The sequence below is a fragment of the Dipodomys ordii genome, unplaced genomic scaffold, assembly GCF_000151885.1.
Source record: "Dipodomys ordii isolate 6190 unplaced genomic scaffold, Dord_2.0 Scaffold31, whole genome shotgun sequence".
In the NCBI taxonomy this organism is placed as follows: domain Eukaryota; kingdom Metazoa; phylum Chordata; class Mammalia; order Rodentia; family Heteromyidae; genus Dipodomys; species Dipodomys ordii.
Window position 1 is genome coordinate 2,491,243 of NW_012267247.1, and position 23,076 is coordinate 2,514,318.

At 41.0% G+C, this 23,076-nt stretch overlaps 1 protein-coding gene across 1 annotated transcript in view; it reads right to left on the reverse strand.

Annotated features, from left to right (window-relative positions):
- Window positions 1-23,076, reverse strand: part of Suz12 (SUZ12 polycomb repressive complex 2 subunit) — a 52,930-nt gene that overhangs the window by 17,710 nt on the left and 12,144 nt on the right. Inside the window, exons 8-12 of the mRNA XM_013016287.1 lie at window positions 21,109-21,158; window positions 16,725-16,810; window positions 10,798-11,029; window positions 8,685-8,778; window positions 2,696-2,801 (exon numbers count right to left, since the gene is read on the reverse strand). Of these exons, the coding sequence (XP_012871741.1) occupies window positions 2,696-2,801; window positions 8,685-8,778; window positions 10,798-11,029; window positions 16,725-16,810; window positions 21,109-21,158 (568 nt within the window). The remainder of the gene's footprint in view (window positions 1-2,695; window positions 2,802-8,684; window positions 8,779-10,797; window positions 11,030-16,724; window positions 16,811-21,108; window positions 21,159-23,076) is intronic.

A 23,076-nucleotide genomic window follows, 5' to 3' on the forward strand; every position in this document is an offset into this window, starting at 1 on the left:
TATACATGGTAGGCAAGCACATTACCACTGAGCTTAAAGGTCCCATCCCATTTGGTGTTTTTTTTTTTTGGTCCAGTCATGGGGCTTGAACTCTGGGCCTGGGCACTATCCCTTAACTCTTCAGCTCAAGGCTAGTGCTCTACCACTTGAGGCACAGCGCCACTTCTGGCTTTTTTCTTTTTGCTTATGTGGTGCTGAGGAATTGAACACAGAGCCCCAGGCATGCAAGGCAAGCGCTCTACCACTGAGCCACCTTCCTAGAGCCCCCATTTGGTTTTTGACTATGGATCCATTTCAATATCAACCCAATTAATTTTATTTTTTTATTGTCAGTTATGGAACTTGAACTCTTGGCCTAAATGCTGTCCCTGAGCTCTTCAGCTCAAGGTGAGCACTTTACCACTTGAACCACAGCACCTCTTCTGATTTTCTAGTCATTTTATTAAGAGTTTTTATGACCTTTCCTGCCTGGGATGGCTTTGAACTGCAATCCTCACATTTCAGCCTCTTGAATAGCTAGGATTACAGGCATGAGCAACCAGTGACCAGCTTTTAAATGATTTTTTTTTTTTTTTTTTTTTTGTCGGTTGTGGGACTTGAACTCTGGGCCTGGGCGCTGTCCCTCAGCTCTTCAGCTCAAGGCCAGCGCTCTACCACTTGAGCTACAGCGCCACTTCCGGTTTTCTGGTGGTTTATTGGAGATAAGAGTCTCAGGGTCTCTCCTGCCCGGGCTGGCTTTGAACCGCGATCCTCAGATCTCAGCCTCCTGAGTAGCTAGGATTACAGGCGTGAGCCACCAGCGCCCGGCTAAATGATTAATTTTAATAGGGCACTTTTTACTTTATGCTTTCTGGCTTTTTTAACTTTTTTTTTTTTGTCGGTCGTGAACTCAGGGCCTGGGCGCTGTCCCTTAGCTCTTCAGCTCAAGGCTAGCGCTCTACCACATGGGCCACAGTGTCACTTCTGGTTTTCTGAGTGGTTTATTGGAGATAAGAGTCTCATGGAATTTCCTGTCCAGGTTAGCTTTGAACAGCGATCCTCAGATCTCATCCTCCTGAGTAGGGCTTACAGGCATGAGCCACCAATGCCCAGCTTTTTTTTTTTTAATTAATCTTAAAAGTAGCTTCCTCACAACAAAACTGTATTAATATCCATTGATAACTTTTTCTGAAGTTATGGAGTGTGAACATTCACATTTAGGCTTATAGGCATTCCAGAATTTATTAGTCTTACTTTATCAGTCTTCGTCTTATTTGTTTTTTTTTTTTGGGGGGGGGAGGTCCATCATGTGGTCTGAACTCAGCCTGGGTGCTGTCCCTCAGCTCTTCAGCTCAAGGCTAGCGCTCTACCACTTGAGCCACAGCGCCACTTCCGGCTTTTTTCTTATGTGGTGCTGAGGAATAGAACCCAGGGCCTCATGCATGCAAGGCAAGCATTTTACCACTGAGCCAACTTCCCAGCCCTTAATTTTTTTCTATTAGATGGCTAAGACCAGTTCTGTCACCATTAATGAATAGTTAATTCTTCTCCATATAGATTTATATGTCTTTGTCCCCAAAGTTCTGGGAGGTTCAAGCATATACTACCATGCCAAGCCAGAATAACTTCTTTAACTTTTATGGTATTTTCCATTAATATAAATTTCTTAATATTATTATATACTATTAGATTAACATGAATCTAATTTTTTAGGTTTAAAAAACATGCTCAAGTTGGGCGCCAGTTTCATCCCTGTGACTCATGACTTAATCCTAACTTCTCAGAAGTCAGGAACTAGAAAGGTTGAGGTTTGAAACCATCTGGCCAGCAGAGTCCATAGGATTCCATCTAGCAATAAGCAAAAAGCTGGGCTAGAGGTATGACTCAAGTAGCAGAGCACCAGCTGTGAGCAAGTTTGAGACTCAAGCCCACAATTCAAGCCCTGAAATTGCTTTCCCACCTCCAAAAAAAAATTGATATATGTAATAACACACTGATCTGATACATTTGTAAATGGTATTGTTATATTTTGTTGAAACTGTCTACCAACAAATTTATGTTTATTCTTTTCTAACTCTTAGAAGTTACTTTAGCTAATTTCATCTAAATTCTACAGACAGAATTTAATAATAAATGTATTATCAGTTATTAAATGTTATTTGCTGTTGCTAAGAATGAGATTTAAAATATAGCAGCTAACATTTATTGAGCACTTATTGTATGCCAGGTACATATTTTTATTATTTCATTAAATCTGTTTTGTTTTTTGCCAGTCCTGGGGCTTGAACTCTGGGCCTGGCACTGTCCCTGAGCTGACATTCAAGGCTGACATTCTACCACTTGACCAAAGCACCACTTCCAGCTTTTTTGTTTATGTGGTACTGAGGAATCGAACCCAGGGCCTTCATGCATGCTAGGCAAGCACTCTACCACTAAGCCACATTCTCAGCCCTAATCTGTTATTTCTATACCTCATTTGCACAAGAGACACCAGTCAATAATTTGCCAAATGCTACATAGCAAGCATCAGAAATCTGAATTCTACAGTCTGTCTCTAAGATCAATGACTTCGGTGAATACTCTAACTAGATCACTTTGTTTACTTTAAAGTATAAAAATCAAAACTATGTCACTATGAAATAGCGTTTGGGGGAAGAAAACATCAAAAATGGGAGTTCATAACTATAACGTGCTCAACTTTCTAAATGGTCCATACCTTCCCATCAAGAATAGTCTCCCATGTTGCTCTTTTCTTGCTTATTGGACATTCTTCCATTTCCTGCATGGCTACTTCATATTCCCCATCTAAAAGCTGTAAGCGCCTGTTAGACAAACATATACACTTTAACCTGAGTATTACTGCAAGCACACAAATTCTACATCTTTAGATTTATACTAGAAATCATTCATTAAATTTATAAACTAGCTTTTATAAATTGAAGATGTACTTACAGTCCAGTATTGACAAAAAACAATTTTAGTTTTGTGCACTAATCATTACCTAACTAGAGAATTTTTTTTTGGGGGGGGGGTCCAGTCGTGGGGCCTGAACTCTGGGCCTGGGCGCTTCCCTCAGCTCTTCAGCTCAAGGCTAGCGCTCTACCACTTGAGCTACAGTGCCACTTCCGGCTTCTTTTTTTACTTATGTGGTGCTGAGGAATCGAATCCAGGGCCTCATGCATGCAAGACAAGCGCTCTACCACTAAGCCACCTTCCCAGCCCCCTAACTAGAGAATTTTTAATTACTGTAGCTGCTAAGATACAACTTTAAACATTTGAAATACTATATTACTAACATATGAAAATCTGGTGAATTTTAGTCATTAAAACAAAAGCATGTATGCAGGATTTATATTCTTAAAAATAGGATCATGGGGTCAGGATATGAAGTCTAGTGGGACAGTGCTTGCCAGGCATGTGCAAAGCCCTAGATTTGACACTCAGGCACTGCCCTCCCCGTGAAAAGGATAACCGTATTATAACAGCTCTCTTAAGAAACCACTAAAAAATGTGTAATTTTTCACTATAAATGTTTGACCTGGAATTCCTTATTCTTATATGTGCCCAGTAAACTATAGTGATTAGAATAGGCAAACCTAACTACAGGCACCCAAGGCCACCTGGCACATATAGATGCTCAATAAATACTTCAAGGACAAATAAGTAAAATACTGATTGAATCAACTAATTAAATTTTATTCACATTATATTTTGTGTATGTATACATGCATGTGTGTATATCAAATCATCAAGTAAATATGTGAATCACTGATTAAATTCTACTTACAGTATATACAATATTGTGTGCGTGAGATCTTTTTTTTTTTTTGGTTGGTTGTAGGGCTTGGCCTTGGGCCTGGGTGCTGTCCCAGAACTTCTTTGTGCCCAAGGCCAGTGCTCAACCATGTGAACCTCAGCAACACTTCAGGTTTTTGAGTGGTCAGAGTGGTTAATTGGAGATAAGAGTCTCATAGGGACTTGTCTGCCTGGGCTGACTTCAAACCACAAACCATGATGTTCAGATCTCTGCCTCCTGAGTAACTAGGATTATAGGCATGAGCCACCAGCACCCAGCATGTATGTTTAAAACTACTTACCAGTACTACTATAACCAGCATGCTTTTACCATGCTCTACATCTGTACAACCTGTCTTAAGAGAAATGCTATTGGATTACAATAACTAGTTCTTATTGAGAGCTTACTGAGTGCCAGGCAATGTACTACACGAGGGCTGGGAAGGTGGCTCAGTGGTAGAGCGCTTGCCTTGCATGCATGAGGCCCTGGGTTCAATTCTTCAGTACCACATAAGCAGAAAAAAGCCGGAAGTGGTGCTGTGGCTCATGTGGTAGAGCGCTACCCTTGAGCTAAAAAGCTGAGGGACAGCGCCCAGGCCCAGAGTTCAGGCCCTACAACCAACCAAAAAAAAAAAAAGACTACATGGCACATTTCATCTTCCCCACAATTTGATGATCAAGGTACTACTGGCTCCATTTTCAGAAGAAATTGGAAGCACAAAAACACTAAATAACTTGCCTTAAGATACACAGTACATGCCGGGCGCTGGTGGCTCACGCCTGTAATCCTAGCTTCTCAGGAGGCTGAGATCTGAGGATCGCGGTTCAAAGCCAGCCCGGGCAGGAGAGACCGTGAGACTCCTATCTCCAATAAACCACCAGAAAACCGGAAGTGGCGCTGTAGCTCAAGTGGTAGAGCGCTCGCCTTGAGCTGAAGAGCTGAGGGACTGCGCCCAGGCCCAGAGTTCAAGCCCCACGCCCGACAAAAAAAAAAAAAAAATATTTAACCTGAATCTAATCATGAGGAAATAATCACAAGAACCAGTCTGCAAAAACTTTTACTTAAAATGAGTCAGAAAGATTGGTTGAGACCAGAGCTGGATTGCAACTTATACAAAAGATTAAGACCTTGTCAAAAAACAAAAGGCTGAGCGACTGCTCCAAGCTGAAGGAGAAGACAGAAAAATGACAACTAGCTACAGAATGGATTGGAGAAAAACAAACTATATAAGACATTATTGATCAAAGCTCAGTGGTAGACTGCTTGCCTAACATGTGCAAGGCCCCGGGATTAATATCTAGCAGTATAAAAGAAAATTACTGTGATCTTTGGGGGAGATAATATATTTGTTGTATATTAATTGATTCAAATGTGATTGGGAAGAAAAATATTCATTGGACATACATACTGAAATGTAAGTAATGAGGAATAAAACAAACGTCATATAGTTCAGCACAAAAAAAAAGATAAAATTTGAACACATGAAATCTAGATGAGTGGTATGTCAGTGTTTAACAAATATACTATTTATTTATTTTTTTTGGTTGGTCATGGGGCCTGAACTCTGGGCCTGAGTGTTGTCCCTTAGCTCTTCAGCTCAAGGCTAGCACTCTACAACTTGAGCCACAGCGCCACTTCTGGCTTTTTCTGCTTATGTGGTGCTGAGGAAACAAACCCAACGTCTCATGAATGAAAGGCAAGCACTCTACCACTGAGCCACCTTCCCAGCCCCTCTATTCTTTTTATCCTTCTGGAATTTTTTTTTTTTCGTCAGTCGTGGGGCCTGAACTCTGGGCCTGGGCACTGTCCCTCAACTCTTCAGCTCAAGGCTAGCGCTCTACCACTTGAGTCACAGCACCACTTCCAGATTTTTCTGCTTATGCGGTGCTGAGGAATCGAACCCAGGGCCTCATGCATGCAAGGCAAGCACTCTACCACTGAGCCACCTTCCAAGCACTGGAATTTCATAACACTTAAAAAATGAAACATAGCCAGGCGCTGGTGGCTCACACCTGTAATCCTAGCTACTCAGGAGGCTGAGATCTGAGGATCGCGATTCAAAGCCAGCCCAGGCAGGAGAGACCTTAAGACTCCTATCTCCAATAAACCACCAGAAAACCCGAAGTGGCGCTGTAGCTCAAGTGGTAGAGCGCTCGCCTTGAGCTGAAGAGCTGAAGGACAGCGCCCAGGCCCAGAGTTCAAGCCCCACGACCGACAAAATAAATAAATAAAAATGAAACATAAGCCAGGCTCTGAGGGCTCATGCCTATAATCCTAGCTACTCAGGAGGCTGAGATTTGAGGATCATGGTTCAAAGCCAGTCTGTGTAGGAAAGACCATAAATTCTTCAATTAACAACCAAGAAAACCAAAAGTGGCACTGTGGTTCAAAGTGGTATAACACTACCTTTGAGCGAAAAAGCTCAGGGACAGTGCCCACTCAGGACCTGAGTTCAAGAACCCCCCCCAAAAATTACAAACTTTTTGGCATTTTCTTTTTCATTTAAATAAAAACAGCCATTCTCTCCTACATGGAACATTTACATACACACATACATATACAATCATAGGCAGCAATATGGTATACTATTTGCTTTCACATACATACATATATATAATTTTGGGGGACTGGGAATGTGGCTTGGTAGAATACTTGCCTAGCATGTATGAAGCCCTGGGTTCAATTCCTTAGTACCACATAACACTGAAAAGGCTGGAAGTGGCGCTGTGGCTCAAGTGGTAGAGTGCTAGCCTTGAGCACAGAGAAGCTCAAGGACAGTGCCCAGGCCCGAGTTCAAGCTCCAGGACAAACAAAAATAAAATAATAAAAATAACTCTGTGGGGGCTAGTCCAGGGGTTTGAACTCAGGTCCTGGGCTGTCTCTAAGCATCTCTGTGCTTATGGCTAGTACATTACTACTTGAGCCACAGCACCACTTTCAGCTTTTCCTAAGTAGTTTATTGTAGATAACAGTCTCATGAACTTTCCTGCCTGGGCTGGCTTTGAACCATGATCCTCTGATCTGAGCATCCTGAGTAGCTAGGATTGCAGGAGTAAGCCACCCGCACTAGGCAGAGTATTTAACAGTGCCAGTGAAGCTCAATATATCTCTATATTCTTCCTTATACATATGACCACTGTTTTCTAGTAATTTATGTTCCTATTGTTTTCTACCTAATGCTTTGATGTACATTGTTTTTTTACATTAAAAGCATACTACATTGGTTCCTATTATTACTAACATCAAGTGACAGTACATGATATATTCTAAGAAAATATGAGCAATGGAATACATGTTATTACTCTAATCATCTCTGCTTTCTTATGAGTATACTTTTCTTTGCCATACGGCTAACATGTGGTTATATTTTTGATGTGTGGTCCTGAACTTGCCTTGCACTTGCTAGGCAGGCGTTCTACCACTGAGCAATAACCCTCAGTCCTTGAAAACTACATTTCTAAAATGGAACAAACACCCCAGTTATTCTTCTTCACTCTTTCTTGCATGTGCTTGACTGCCACTGAACTGTGTTAACTACCAGCAATCTTAGCAATGTAAGAAATCATGGCATGTTACAGGTTTCATTTTCAAACACTGTTTAAAAAAAAAAAAAGAATGCTTTACTTGTTGCCTAGATTTTCCTTTACTAGGGGCAAGGTGTGTCATTCTAAAACAGATACTATGCAGATGACGGATGGTCCTGTTATTCCCTGACACTCCATGCCAAAAGCACATACAATGTTCTCCCTTAACTTTAGTAAATACATGTCTCTATGCCAGGCACTGGTGGCTCATGCCTGTAATCCTAGCTACTCAGGAGGCTGAGATCTGAGGATCATGGTTCAACGCCAGCCCAGACAGTAAAGTACATGAAACTCCAATAAACCACCAGAAAACCAGCATTGGCGTTGTGGATCAGGTGGTAGAGCGCTCACCTTGAGCTGAAGAGCTGAGGGACAACACCCAGAGTTCAAGACCCATGACCAACAAAAAAAAAAGGTTGGGCTGGGAAGGTAGCTCAGTGGTAGAGCATTTGCCTTGCATGCCAGAGGCCCTGGGTTCAATTTCTCAGCACAACATAAGCAAAAAGAAAAAAAGCTGGAAGTGGCACTGTGGCTCACCTGGTAGAGTGCTAGCCTTGAGCTGAAGAGCTGAGGGACAGCACCCAGGCCCAGAGTTCAGGCCCCACGACTGGACCCCCAAATAAAAAGTCTCTAACATTTACCTATGACCTATTTAATATGCAAATATTAGCCCCTCCAAATGGTTTTCCAAAAATACTGTCCATTCCCTGTATTACTTTACAGCAAGAACTATTCACTGTTAAGTATGTTTCTAAAGAGGAGTTAGTATTGTTAAGTGTTAAGTTGCGACAAGACAGGGACTTTTTGTTTTCTCACTGTCTACTCCAGTGAATGGCAGAGAGCAGCAGAAAATATCTACCAAGCAGTTTTATTTTTGGTTTTGGGGTGTTTTTTTTTGGTCGGTTATGGGGCTTGAACTCTGGGCCTATGTGCTGTCCTTTAGCTCTTTAGCTCAAAGAGAGTGCTCTACCACTTTGAGCCACAGTGTCACTTCCAGTTTCAGGTGGTTAATTGGAGATAAGAGTCTCAGGGATTTTCCTGCCAGGGCTGGCTTTGAACTACAATCCTCAGATCTCAGCCTCCTCAGTAACTAGGGTTACAGGTGTGAGCCACCAACACCCGGCTCTACCAAATAATTTTAACTCAGTCATTCCAAGACTGGTCTGTGCTTATTATTCTGTATGTTAAAAATTCATCAGAAGCAAACTTGTTTTCTATTCCTAAGAATGAAGAGCAGCAAGGGAAAGAAACAGTATCAACATTATAGTGTGTTTGAAAACTAACATTTCTAAAACATTATAGAACCCTTACTAGCCCATCATTACCTGTTTTTATCAAATACTGTCATTTGTGCAACAAATGTCTTTTCCCCATCTTCACGATTTCGTTTTCTTCTGGCTGGAAGTTCTTCATTGACATCTGAATTCAATGAACAGAGTTCTCATGAATCAAGTATTGAAATAAAAAATTGTCTTTATAATACATGTCTTAACATCTTGTATGCTACCTTAAACAAAATCAAAATTACAATAAAGCTGCAATATTCAGACCACATGTAGTCCAATTTTGCATTCAAAAAAGTTTTTATTCAAATTTTGTGCTAGTATTAAGGCTTAAACTCAGGGCCTGGTTGCTGTCTTTGAGCTTTGTTGCTCAAGTCTAGCATTCTACTTAAGCCACAGCTCTACTTCCAACATTTTGGTGTTTTATTGGGGTAAGAATCTCAGATATTCCTTCTACAGTCTGGATGAACACCAAGATCCTCAGATCTCACTCAGCCTCCTGAGTGGCTAGCCTTACAGGTATAAGCCACGAATGCCAGACTAATTTTGTTTATTACATATGCATATCTTTTATTTTTCTTTATTGTGAAAATACCGTACAGAGGGGTTACAATTACATGGGCAAAGTAATAAGTGCATTTGTTATCAAGCATTGTAGCCTCATCCTTTGTTTCCCCTTCTCATCCCTTTCTATCTCCCTGGCTTCCCCCCTTCCCCCTGCCTTTACCTCCCCCCCTTCATGTATATCTTTTATATGTGTATCTTTTACCCTATGTTTATGTTAACATGCAGGTTACACTTAAGTTCAAATCTTGTTTTAACTCTGGGTACTTGATTACAGGAATATACCAACAAACAAGGTCTTACATTTTGACATTCACAGATACTAACTCCACACCTTTGCAAATTCTAATCTGTTTGGAATGACCTTTGTTAAATTCCTGAATCACTCAAGATGTCTTTTCAAGAACTTTCAAAAGACACTTCAAGACTCAAATATAATTTCTTCATAGGTGTTTCTCTAGTGAACTTCCCACACTCGTCATTCTCCCTCCTCTGGTTTTGTTTTGTGCTTGCCAAGGAAGCGCTCTTCCACTGAGCTAAAACCCAGGCTCCTCCTGCCCCGCCTCCCTTCCAGTTTGAGAGCTTTTAGAAAATGGTACAGGCTGTTTCCATCATCTTTATATTCCCAGAAATTGTTAGCTGAATGATTATCTTAAGATGAATTCAAATTTTTGGAAGAAAAACAAGATACAACTATCAAGATCTGAGTAACCGTAATAAATTATTCACGGTCAAACTGGGCATGGTGGTATACCTATCAGCCCCAGCACTAGAGATGCTGTGACAAGAGGATTAGTTGAGGCCAGAAGTTTGAGACCAGCCTGGACACCTCAAAACATAAACAAAAACAAAAATCTCTGATCTAAGAGGTGAGTGTGCAAGTGTTTATCAAACAATTCCTGAGATTGGAAATTTCTCATGACAAAATGTTGGAAACTGTATTCCCAGCACTCAGGCAATTAAGGCGGGAAGATCACTTGAGGACAGAATTCAAAGCTAGTCCAAGTAACATAATGATATTTCAATCTATTCTTTAAAACAGAAATTGGCACCAGTGGCTTACGCTGTTATCGAGATACTAAGAAGGCTGTGATCTGAGTGAGGATGGAGATTCAAAGCCAGTCTGGGCAATGAAAACTGAAAGACTCTAATCTCCAATTAACCAACAAAAAGCTGGAAGTGATATAGCTTAAGTGGTAGAACACCAGCCTTGAGCAAAAAAGCAAAGAAGGAATGTGTGGCTGAGTGTCACAAAAGGGAAAATATGAATGCGTTTTTATACAGAAATTCTTTTTTTTTAATGAGGGTTGACATGAAACTAGGTTTGAACACAGGGCATCATACCTATGTGGTGCTCTATCACGTAAGCCATACCTTCAAGTCCTCCAAAATTAAAATACCAGTCATACTAGCATTTATCTAGAATAACTGGAAGATTAAAATCCCAAAAGTAATAAAATAAATTTATTTAACTTTGGAGAAGACATAACGAATGTCAAAATAACTCAAAAATAAATGTTTTTCAATCATTTTCATTGACCACTTTAATCTCAAATGATAAAATCTATTAAATTAATGAAATAAAAATTACCAATATTCTCATTGGTTTCTCCATTAATCATTCCATTAAATTCTCTTCTTCCTGGACGAGTCACTCTAAATAGTAATGAGTAAGACTTCACCATATGGCTGTTACTAGGTTCAAATTCATTACTGGAAACTGCAAGGGACGGAAAATTTCCAGGTTTTGTTTGATTGAGGTCGGGATTCAAAGGCACCTGCTTTTTACCTGTGGGAACTTGCCTTATTGGACAACTTACATCCTGCAAAGGTAAAGATTTTTAAATTACATTTATACATAAACAATTGTTAAGAGTTGCAATAAAACTTCTCATCACAACTATAAGAAACATGGTGCCCAATGGTAGATAAAAATAGTAATTCTGAAAGCTTGAAGTAAAAATGAAAATGGAACCACACACGAAATATTAACGCAATTGAAGATTTCTACAATATAAGGAAAATGATAGTCATCTGGATGTTTTGAATTAGAAACAAAGAATAGGGGTTGGTGACAGAGATCACTGGTAGAGCACCAGCATAGCCTACAGGAGGCCCTGGGTTCATTATCTAGAATACCCAATTAAAAAAAACAAACATGGATTCAGAAATCCATGCTTAAAATTTTAAAACTCTGATAGCATGAACATTTTTCTCAATGTTCTATTTTAACCTAATAAATAAGACAATTAGAAATAGTAAAAACAGTTGGGTATCATAAGCTCCAGGTAATACTAATAGTAAATTCCTGTATTTGTTTGTTTAGCCAGTCCTGGGTTTGAATTCAAGGCCTAGGCACTGTACTTGTACTTGAACTTTTTTTGGGGGGGCAGTGGGGGGGAGGGTCCGATCATGGGGCCTGAACTCTGGGCTTGGACGCTGTCCCTCAGCTCTTCAGCTCAAGGCTAGCACTCTACCACTTGAGCCACAGCACCACTTCCGCCTTTTTTTTTCCTGCTTATGTGGTGCTGAGGAATCGAACCCAGAGCCTCAAGCATGCAAGGCAAGCGCTCTACCACTGAGCTACCTTCCCAGCCCACGAACTTTTTTTTCCTTAAAGCTAGCAATCTACCAGCTGAACCAAGCTCCATTTCCAACCAGTTTGTGTGTATGTGTTTGTGTGTGTGGTGTTATCAGGCTCAAACTCATGGCCTGGGTGCTATCCTTGAGATTTTCTGCTCAAGTCTACCACTTTACCACTCTACCACTCTGAGCCACAGCTCCACTTCTTGTTTTTGTTTTATTACTATTTTGTCAGTTACAGGGCCTGAACTCTGAGCCTGGGCACTATCCCTGAACTTCTTCAGCTCAAGGCAAGTGCTCTACCACCTTCCCGGCCACCACTTCTAGTTTTTTGGGTTTTTTTTTTTTTTTTAATCGGTCATAGGGCTTGAACTCTGGGACTGGGTGATGTCCCTCAGCTCTTCACCTCAAGGCGAGACTCTACTACTTGAGCCACAGCACCACTTATGGTTTTCTGTTGGTTAATTGGAAATAAGAGTCTCAGACTTTCCTGCCAGGGCTGGCTTTAAACCATGATCCTCAGATCTCAGCCTCCTGAGTAGCTAGGATTACAGGCGTGAGCCACTGGCGCCCAACTCCCCACTTCTAGTTTTTAGATGGTTAATTGGAGTTAAGTCTCTTCCTGCCTGGGCTAGCTTTGAACCCTGATGCTCAGTTATCATCTTCCTGAGCAGCTAGTATTACAGGTGTGAGCCACTGTTGACCAGCAAATATATATATATATTTTTTTTAAATCAGTCGGGGGTCTTGAACTCTGGGCTTGGGTGCTGTCCCTGCGCTCTTCAGCTCAAGGCGAGTGCTCTACCACTTGAGCCACAGTGCCACTTCCAGTTTTCGAGTAGTTTATTGGAGATAAAAGAGTCTCACCAACTTTCCTGCCTGAGCTGGCTTTGAACCATGATCCTCAGATCTCAGTCTCCTGAATAGCTAGGATTACAGGCATGAGCCACCAGTGCCCAGCAGAAATATATTCTTTAAGAGAAATGATACTCTAACCATTTATAATAATAAAAAATGTAAAAAAAAATTTAAAGAATACTGATCAACTTGAGGAATTTTTTTTGTGTGCCTGTCCTGGGTCTTGAACTCTGGGCCTGGGCACTCTGTCCCCAAGCTCCATTTGCTCAAAGCTAGCACTCTACCACTTGAGCCACACCCACCACTTCCAGCTTTTTCTATGATTAACTCGATTTAAGATTCAGGAGGCCCGGGGCTGGTGGCTCAAGCCTGTAATCCTAGCTACTCAGGAGAATGAGATCTGAGAATCAAGGTTCAAAGCCAGACTGGCCAGGAACATCCATAAGACTCTTATCTCCAATTAACCACCAGAAAACTAGAAGTGGTGCTGCGGCTCAAGTGGTAGAGTGCTAGCCTTGAGCTGAAGAGCTCAGGGACAGAGCCCAGGCCAGAGTTCAAGACCCACAACTGGGGGAAGAAAAAAAAAAAGGAGGGGAGGATAGTGGGGGAGGGGAGAGCTCAAAGCAGCTAAGAATGTAACTTAGTGGCAGAGTGCTTGCTTCCAACCAGGTATGAGGCCCTGGGTTCAATTCCTCAGTACCACATTAAAAAAATTTTTCATTTAAAAAGTAAAAATAAATAAATGAAACATTATTTCTGTTTTTTGCCAGTCCTGGAGCTTGAACTTAGAGCCTGGGCACTGTCCCTGACCTTCTTTTGCTAAAGGCTAGCACTCTATAACCTGAGCCACAGTGCCACTTCTGGATTTTTCTGGTTATGTGGCACTGAGGAATCAAACCCAGGGCTTCATGCATGCTAGGCAAGCACTCTACCACTAAGCCACATTCCCAATCTCACAAAACATTTTATATGGTTGCTTCTTTAAATTTTTCCAGCTAAGAAAACGTTTCACTAGTAAAAGAGCCCAAGAATCTACCCTGAACTCACAATTCTCCTGCCTCTACCTCCTCAGTGTAATCAGGAACCACTTCACCTAGCTTTTGCAATCTTTTTTTGGGGGGAGGGGTCCGGTCGTGGGGCCTAACTCTGGGCCTGGACGCTGTCCCTCAGCTCTTCAGCTCAAGGCTAGCGCTCTACCACTTGAGCCACAGTGTCACTTCCGGCTTTTTTTTGTTTATGTGGTGCTGAGGAATCGAACCCAGGGCTTCATGCATGCAAGGCAAGCGCTCTACCACTGAGCCACCTTCCCAGCCCCTGCAATTTATTTTTTGTTGGTCATAGGGCTTGAACTCAGGGCCTGGGTGCTGTCCCAGAGCTCTTTTCACTCAAGGCTAGCTCTCTACCACTTTGAGCCACAGCTTCACTTCCAGTTTTCTACTGGTTAACTGGAAATGAGTCTCATGGACTTTTCTGCTCAAGCTGGCTTGAACTACAATCCTCAGATCTCAACCTCATGAGCAGCTAAGATTACAGGCTGGCAATTGATTTTTTAAAAGTAAAAAAACAGCCAGGTGAGTGCCAGTGGCTCATACCTGTAATCCTAGCTGCTCAAGAGGCTGAGATTTGAGGATCTCGGATCAAAGCCAGCCAGCCAGCCAGGGCAAGAAAGACCATGAGACTCTGATCTCCAATAAACCACTCAGAAAACCAGAAGTGGTGATGTGACTCAAGTGGTACAGCACTCGCCTTGAACTGAAGAGCCTAGGCACAGCGCCCAGGGCCCACGACTGATTAAAAACTAAAACTAAAATCCTACACTCCACAATGACTATTACTGTTAGGCATATACATTTTCTCAAAAACTTTTGTTATTTTGTCTTTGAAACACACAAAAAGAATACTTTACCTATATGCATTTTTTTCTAAATGACATATCTGGAAGAATTTTCACTTCAATACTTGTCGCAAACTATATGGGAATAGATACAAGTAGTAAGTATGCTCTAACTTTTTTTTGGTCAGTCACAGGGTTTCAACTCAGGGTCTGGGCACTGTCTCTGAGATTCTTTGTGCTTAAGGCTTGAGCCCACAGCCCCATTTCCAGCTTTTTCAGGGTAGTTATTTTTTTGGGGGGGGGGTCAGTTGGGGGGCTTCAACTCTGGGCCTGAGCACTGTCCCTTAGCTCTTCAGCTCAAGGCTAGCGCTGTACCACCACCACTTGAGCCACAACGCTACTTCCGATTTTCTAGTGGTTTATTGGAGAGAAGACTCTCAGGTGCTTCCTGCGTGGGCTGGCTTTAAACTGCAATCCTCAGATTTTAGCCTCCTGAGTAGCTAGGATTACAGGTGTGAGCCACCAGGGCCTGGCCCTGTTCTAACTTTTAAATATACAGTCACATAACTCCCTCCAATAGCCTTAATTTTTTGTTTTGTTTTGGTTTTTGTTTAGCCTTAGTTTAGTTACATGTACTCTGGCAGTTTTCATTCCCTTTAGGATCTTTTTTTTTTTTTAAGTCAGTTATGAGTCTTGAACTCTGGGCTTGGGCACTATCCCTGAGCTCTTTAGCTCAAGGCAAGCGCTCTACCACTTGAGCAACAGCACCACTTCCGATTTTCTAGTGGTTAATTGGAGATAAGAGTCTCACAGATTTTTATGCCCGGGCTGGCTTTGAACCATGATCCTCAGATCTCAGCCTCCTCAGTAGCTAAGATTATAGGCGTGAGCCACCAGCGCCCGGCATCCTTTAGGATCTTAATGTGATCTTGGAAGCAGAGCAGCAACAATAACCTTTCCAAGTCCGTTACCTAGTCTTCTTACAAGATAGAGGACTTGAGGCTACTAAACATACAAGTTGAATTTCGTAGGTTTCCTAGGAAACATGAACATCGCAATACTTGTTTCTCTGGTGAAATGATTTCTTCTTCTAAAATACAAACAAACTAAAGCAATGTGTTAAAAAAAAAAAAAACTATCTCTTTAAGAGTAGAACTATAAGAGACAATCCTCTTGGAAAAACTCTTTTCTTAAGTCTTCATTTAAAATTTTAATGGGTGGCTAATATTTGGAATCCATCTAATTTATGACATAATGCCCAGGTTTATTCCTTTGACCCCAACTGGACAAAGTAAAAGCACATGGAATATTGATAAAAGAAGTTAAAAGATGACAGTTCAGCCATCAATATATTTCTTCCCTTTTTAAAGTTTCAAAACTGGCCTTAGGGGCTGAGAATGTGGCTTACTGGTAGAGTGCTTGCCCTGCATCCATGTAGCCCTGGGTTTGAGTCCTCAGTACCACATAAACAGAAAAAGCCAGAAGCACTGTGGCTCAGGTGGTACAGTGCTAGCTTGAGCAAAAAGAAGCTCAGGGACAGTGCCCAGGCCCACAGCTTAAGCCTCAGGACTGGCAATAAATAAAAAATAAAACCTAATTTTAAGCTGGTTCATACCTATAACACTAGATACTCAGGAGGCTGAGATCTAGAGTTGTAGTTTAAAGCCAGCCCAAGCAGAAAAGTCTTAAGATTCTATCTCCAAAATAACTACCAAAGGAGAGTTAGAAATATGGCTTAATTGGTAGAGCACCAGAGAAACAAGCAAGCACCCAGTTCAAATGCAGCTAATAAGGAAAAAAGGACTTAAAATACAATACACAGGCCAAGCACTAAACCAGTGGCTCACATCTGTAATCCTAGCTACCTTGGAGGCTGAGATTTGAGGATTATAATTCAAAGGCAGCCCATTCAGGAAATTCTTTGAGACTCTGATCACCAAACCAAGCAGCAAAGTAGCTGGAAGTAGAGCTGTAACTTAAGTGGTAGAGGGCTATCCTTGAGCAAAATAGTTCAAGGACAATAACCAGGCACTGAGTCCAAGCCCCAAGTTAAAAAATACAATATAAGCATGAAGTGTGTTCAATGTTAAAAAATCATTCTACTCATAGTACCACCTCCCTGACAGCCAGCCCTGGAGGCTAAGATCACTAGTTCTAGCCAGACCTTGGTTACGTGGAGAGACCCTATCTAAACACACACACACACCAGTCCACTTATAAAAAAGTATCATTGTATACATTACCTTTCTTTTTTTGTGGCAAACTTTCACAAGCAGGACTTCTAGGGTAACAGAATTTTGTTCATTTTCTGAGTTTTGTGATGGCTTATCTAAATAGAAATTCAAGACTTTAAGATCTAGTTTAAAAGGTACACCTGTGATATTAAAATGAGCAGTAAAAAACGTACTGCCATACAGATTTTGTTTTCTCAGGGTAAGGGTCCATTTTGTTTTCTGATCTCTGCTCTTTTTTTTTTTTTTTCTGATCTCTGCTCTTAAACAGATGAAAGGTAACAGTCCAGACCAGTCCTGGGCAAAGTCAAAGGAGAAGGAGAGCAAAAGAGGTTAAGGACAGGAGGGGCCTACAAAAATAAAAATGCCTGGCCCAAAGAATGCTCCAACTTAAAAATATATATATATCAAGAGTTAAAAAAAAATCTCTTTTTAAAAGTTGGTTTTAAAGCTGGACACTGCTGGCTCACCCCTGTAATCCCTACTAAGGAGGCTGAGATCTGAGGATCACAGTTCAAAGCCAGCCCAGGCAGGAATGTCCCTGAGACTCTTATCTCTAATAAACTGCCAAAAAACTGGAAGTGGTGCTGTGGCTCAAGTGGTAGAGCGCTGGCTTTGAGCTGAAGAGCTGAGGGACAGCGCCTAGGCCCAAATCAAACAAACAAAAAACTTGATTTTATTTTTTTTTTATGGTTTTTGTCTTAGCTGCCTTTGTTTTTGTTTTTTTATTGTAAAGATACTATACAGAGGGTTACAGTTACATGAGTGAGGTAATGAGTACACTTCCTCTTGAACATTGTTAGCCCCTCCATTTAAAAAACTTGATTTTAAAAGCAAGAAGAAAGCCACACACAATAGGGAGATAATGAGTATATACTTTAAAGGTAGTTTTGGGAAGGCTTAGGGGAATGTTTCCTATGTATACATAATTTTATAGATTTTGTTGTGCTGAGTTTGTTTTTTGGTCCAGTCGTGGGGCCTGAACTCTGGGCCTGGGCGCTGTCCCTCAGCTCTTCAGCTCAAGGCTAGTGCTCTACCACTTGAGCCACAGCGCCACTTCGGGCTTTTTTCTTATGTGGTACTGAGGAATCGAACCCAGGGCCTCATGCATGCAAGGCAAGCGCTCTACCACTGAGCCACCTTCCCAGCCCAGTTTTGGTTATTTTCTTTATTTTTTTTATTTATATTTTACATATATATTTTTTTGGTTCAGTCATGGGGCCTGAACTCTGGGCCTGGGCGCTGTCCCTCAGCTCTTCAGCTCAAGGCTAGCACTCTACCACTTGAGCCACAGCTCCACTTCCGGCTTTTTTCTTTTTGCTTATGTGGTGCTGAGGAATCGAACCCAGGGCCTCAGGCATGCAAGGCAAGTGCTCTACCTCTGAGCCACCTTCCCAGCCCGAGTTTTTAATTTTAAAAATTTTTCAGCTTTTAAAAAGTTTTAATATAGTCCTTTTAATCTTTCGCAAGAAAAATATTGCTTATCTATATACTCTGAAATTCTTTTGACTGACTCAGCTGTTTTATACTCAAATATTTACTGTTACTGATTTGAAGATAAAACATTTATAATAAAGGAACATATTAAACTATTTGTAACTTTGGCAAATACAATTAAAATTCCTTGACAGAATGAGTGAAATAGTTCTAGAGGAGCAATCACACTAAATTTAATTTTCTTCCCTTCTTTTGAAATCCACTAGAAAATTTCAATATAAGCCTACATTTGCTATATTATTTTCATAAAGTATTATAATTTATCTTTAAATTCCCAGAGGTATTTATTAAAAGCTCAAAGCTACCAAATTATTTTATCAATATATACTGAAAAGTCATTTTGGTTTGAGATTAATAACTTTTTTTCTACTAAAGAATGATCATCAATCCAAGCTCCCAGTGGCTCGTGCCTATAATCCTAGCTACTCAGGAAACTGAGATCTGAGGATTTCTGTCTAAAAAGCCAGCCCAGGCAGGAAGTCTGTGAGACTCTTTTCTCCAATATTCCAGAAAAAAAATCCAGAAGTAGAGCTGTGGCTCAAGTAGGAGAGTGACAGCCTTGAGCAAAAAAAGCTGAGGAATAGCACCCAGGCACTTAGTTCAAGCTATGGGACTAGCAAAAAAAAAGTCTCTTTTGAAAAGAAAAACAAGGCTGGGAAGGTGGCTCAGTGGCAGAGTGCTTGCCTTGCATGCATGAGGCTCTCGGTTGATTCCTCAGCACCACATAAGCAGAAAAAGCCAGACGTGGCACTGTGGCTCTAGTGGTAGAGTGCTAACCTTGAGCTGAAGAGCTAAGGGACAGCGCCCGGGCCCAGAGTTCAGGCCCATGACAGACCAAAAAAAAAAAAAAAAAATCAGATTTTAGAGATATCGATATTAGTTTTCTGTACTGATTTCTTTTAAAACATTATTCCAGGAAAGGGTTGAAGACCTGAAAGTTATAATATGACTGAACAAGAAAGCTAATACATCTGCTTCTCCCTAATTCTTCTGAACTTCTACTAATTTCTTAACTTCTACTAACTGTAATAGTAAATCACTTTTAGGAAATAGAACTACTAACTGTATTTCCTCATTCATTTTAATAACATGAAGAAAATGGAAAAACTTTCCATATTTTGTCAGGTAGATAGGAAAAAAAAGACTTAAGACTTCCTCACAAAGATAAAATTTCAATGATAATTTAGTATGTCTTATAAGTTCCTGGAAACAAAGGGCTAGTGAAACGATAAAAGGCAAATTATAATCTATTATAGTGCCCATGTGCTTCAGAGGTATCAAAGAAAACCAAGTTCAGATGTTTAGAATAAGGATTCTATTACACAATTCTAAATAATTTAAAGGGAAAAAAAAACAGAATGCTATTCAGGTTACTTCTGCATAAAAATAAAGCAAAAATGACCTTAATTGATAATAGACATGAACAGATGTCAAACATCTTAGATAAAAGGCATAGGAATGATCTATTCATGGGCTGGGAAGGTGGCTCAGTGATAGAGCGCTTGCCTTGCATGCATGAGGCCCTGGGTTTGATTCCTCAGCAACACCTAAGCAAAAAGAAAAAAGGCGAAAGTGGCACTGTGGCTCGAGTGCTAGCCTTGAGCTGAAGAGCTGAGGGACAGTGCCCAGGCCCAGAGTTCAGGCCCAAGGACCAGACCCCCCCCAAAAAAATTATGTATTCAGTTATGATTGCCCCCACTCTAAACTTCTATTTCTTCCCTGAATAATGGGAACGAATTTGGCATGTCCCTAAGAAAAGTTTTAACTGTTCCCTGATAGGACATACACACAAATTTAAGATGGACACTGTTCCCTGATAGGACATACACACAAACTTAAGATGGACATTTTATCCACTCTGCAAACTGTAACTTTTCCAGCATTCATTGAGCTGTTAATAAAACTCCATGGCATGATATCTGACATACTGATAACATCACATTGATAGTACTATTTCAGTTGTTTTGTTTATTTTGTGTGCCAGTACTGGGGATTGAATTCAGGGCTTGGTGCTGTCTCTTAGCTTTTCCACTTGAAGTTGGTGCTCTACCACTTTGTGCAACAAACTACTTTCAGCTTTCTTTTTGCCAGTTCTGGGGCTTGAACTCAGGGTCTGGGCACTGTCCTTGAGCTTTTTTTGCTCAAAGTTAGCACCCTACCACTGGAGCCACAGCGCCACTTCTGACTTTTGTTTATGTGGTACTGAGGAATCCAACCCAAGTGTGGTAGGCAAGCAATCTACCACTAAGCCACCTTCCCAGCCCCAGTTTTTTGTTGGTGGTGGCAGTGGTTTGGGGACTTAAACTCAGGACCTGGGCACTGTCCCTGAGCTCTTTTGCTCAGGGCTAGCACTCTACCATTTTGAGCCAGTGGCATTTCAGGTTTTCTGGTGGTTAGTTGGAGGTAAGAGTCTCACAGACCTTCCTATCAGGGCTGGCTGTGAACCAAGAATTGAGGATTTCAGCCTCCTAAGTAGCTAGGATAAGATTCTAACAGACTTTCCTGCCTGGATTGGACAGATCTCAGCCTCTTGAGTAGCTAGTATCACAGGAATGAGTCATAGACACTAGGCATGTTTGTTATTTTAAATAACATACAATTACATCAACTCAGAATATTTATGCAAGATAATCACATTGAGATTCTTCATATAGCCTAGTTGTAAGGCAATTCGTTAATTTTTTATTAACTTCTATAACTTAATATTCAAAAGCATTATCAGAGAGCTAAGGGCTATAGCTTAATGGCAAAGCAGGTACATAGTTTGAGAGATGCCAAACATTCCATCTACAGTAAAGCACATACATACATACATACACATACACACTTAATTAAAATAACCAAATAAAAAATTAACCAAATGAAATCAAAATCAGCATCGTTTTGTCCAAGTACATACCATTTTTGTGGAAGAAACCAGTAAATGTAAGCTGCAGATGAGCAGACAAGCTAAATGAAACAAAAGAGTTTATCATTTCATGCTCTATAATGCCCTAGACTTTAAAATATAACATTGAGTCAAAACTACTCCAGCTAATTTATAAAACATTTTATTTTCTCCTCGTTTTAAGAGGTCCAGGCTAGCCTGGAATTTAAGATTCTTTTTTTTTTTCTCTTTTTTTTGGGGTCCGTTCGTGGGGCCTGAAATCTGGGCTTGGGCGCTGTCCCTCAGCTCTTCAGCTCAAGGCTAGCGCTCTACCACTTGAGACACAACGCAACTTGGGACTTTTTGCTTATGTGGTGCTGAGGAATCGAACCCAGGGCCTCAGGCACCTACCACTGAGCCACCTTCCCAGCCCTAGAATTTAAGATTCTAGAGCACAAATCCCAAATTTGATATTTCTTAGTGGATACATGCATGTGCACATAAGTGTGTGAGCCCTGGTACTGGGGCTTGAACTAGAGACTAGGCATTGTCTTTCAACTTTTTCTTTTGTTCTTGAGCCACACCTGTACTTCCAGCTTTTTGGTGATTAATTTGAAATTAGTCTTGAACTTTCCTGCCCCTATAGACGGCAATCCTAAGTAGCTAGGATTATAGGCATGAGCTGCCCAGCAATTTCTTTCATTCTCAACTGCTCCTATGGCCCATGGCTCAATGTGCTTTTCCTCTTACGTATAATGTCCAAAGTATGTTGATATACATCAAAATAAATAGCTCTGGGACAGTGCCCAAAGTTCAAGCCCCACAAGCAACCAAAAACAAAACAAAACAAAAAATCTGCTATAATTTGTGCTTTATTTTCTAAATGCAATTTTTACTTTCAGCTTTAAAAGCCATAGATAAGGAAAAGAAGTCAGAAGTCAAGAGGCTCACCACTGAAATCCTTAACTACACGCAGGAGACAGAAATTTAAAGGACAGAGTTTTGAGGCCGGCTCAGGCAAAAAAGGCTTTGAGATACCATCTCCCAATCTCCAGCAAAAAGTAGACCTAGAGGTATGGCTCAAGTACTATAGAACTACCCATTCTCCCCAACTCCTAGCACAAAGCCAGAGAGACAGAGCCTGAGTTCAAAACTCCAGGACTAGCTAAAAGCTGGTGGCTCATACTGTAACCCTAGCTACTCCGGAGGCTGAGATCTGAGGATCAGAGTTCAAAACTACCACAGGCCAGAAATTCTACTAAGACTCTTCTACAATAAACTACCAAAAGGCCAGAAGTGGAACCAAGGCTCAAGTGGTAGAAGGATAGACTTAAGCACAAAAGCTGAAAGGCAACGCTCAGGCCCTAAACTCAAGCCCTAGGATTGCCAAAAAACCAAAAAAATCTCCAAAACCACATTTTAAAAAGGCATTAAGCCAGACGCTATTGGTTGGCTCTCACATGTAATCCTAGCTACTACTCAAGAGGCTGAGATGAAATCACAGTTCAAAGCCAGACCAAGCAGGAGTGGAAGACTCCTATCTCCAATTAATCATCAGAAAACCAGAAGTGGTGGTGTGACTCAAGCGGTAGAGTGCTAGCCTTATGCTGAAGAGCTAAGGTACATTGCCCAGGCCCAAAGTTCAAGCCCCACAACTGACCAAAAAAAAAAGAAAAGGCATCAATTAGTAAATTCTTTGTTTTTAAAAAAATAGTTACTGATAATTCAGAAACTATTAGGATGAGATAAACAGCAAAGAAAGCTTTAACAAGCTTATTTGTTACATTGTTCTATGGTATAAGACTGCAGAGGGCTATAAAGAAATCTTGGGCCTATGAAGGGTTTCACAGATAGTTAACAGTCATGGTGGTATTTTATTTATTTATTTATTTTTAGATCCGGTTGTGGGAACTGAACTCTGGGCCTGGGTGCTGTCCCTCAGCTCTTCAGCTCAAGGCTAGCGCTCTACCACTTGAGCCACAGCGCCACTTCCGGCTTTTT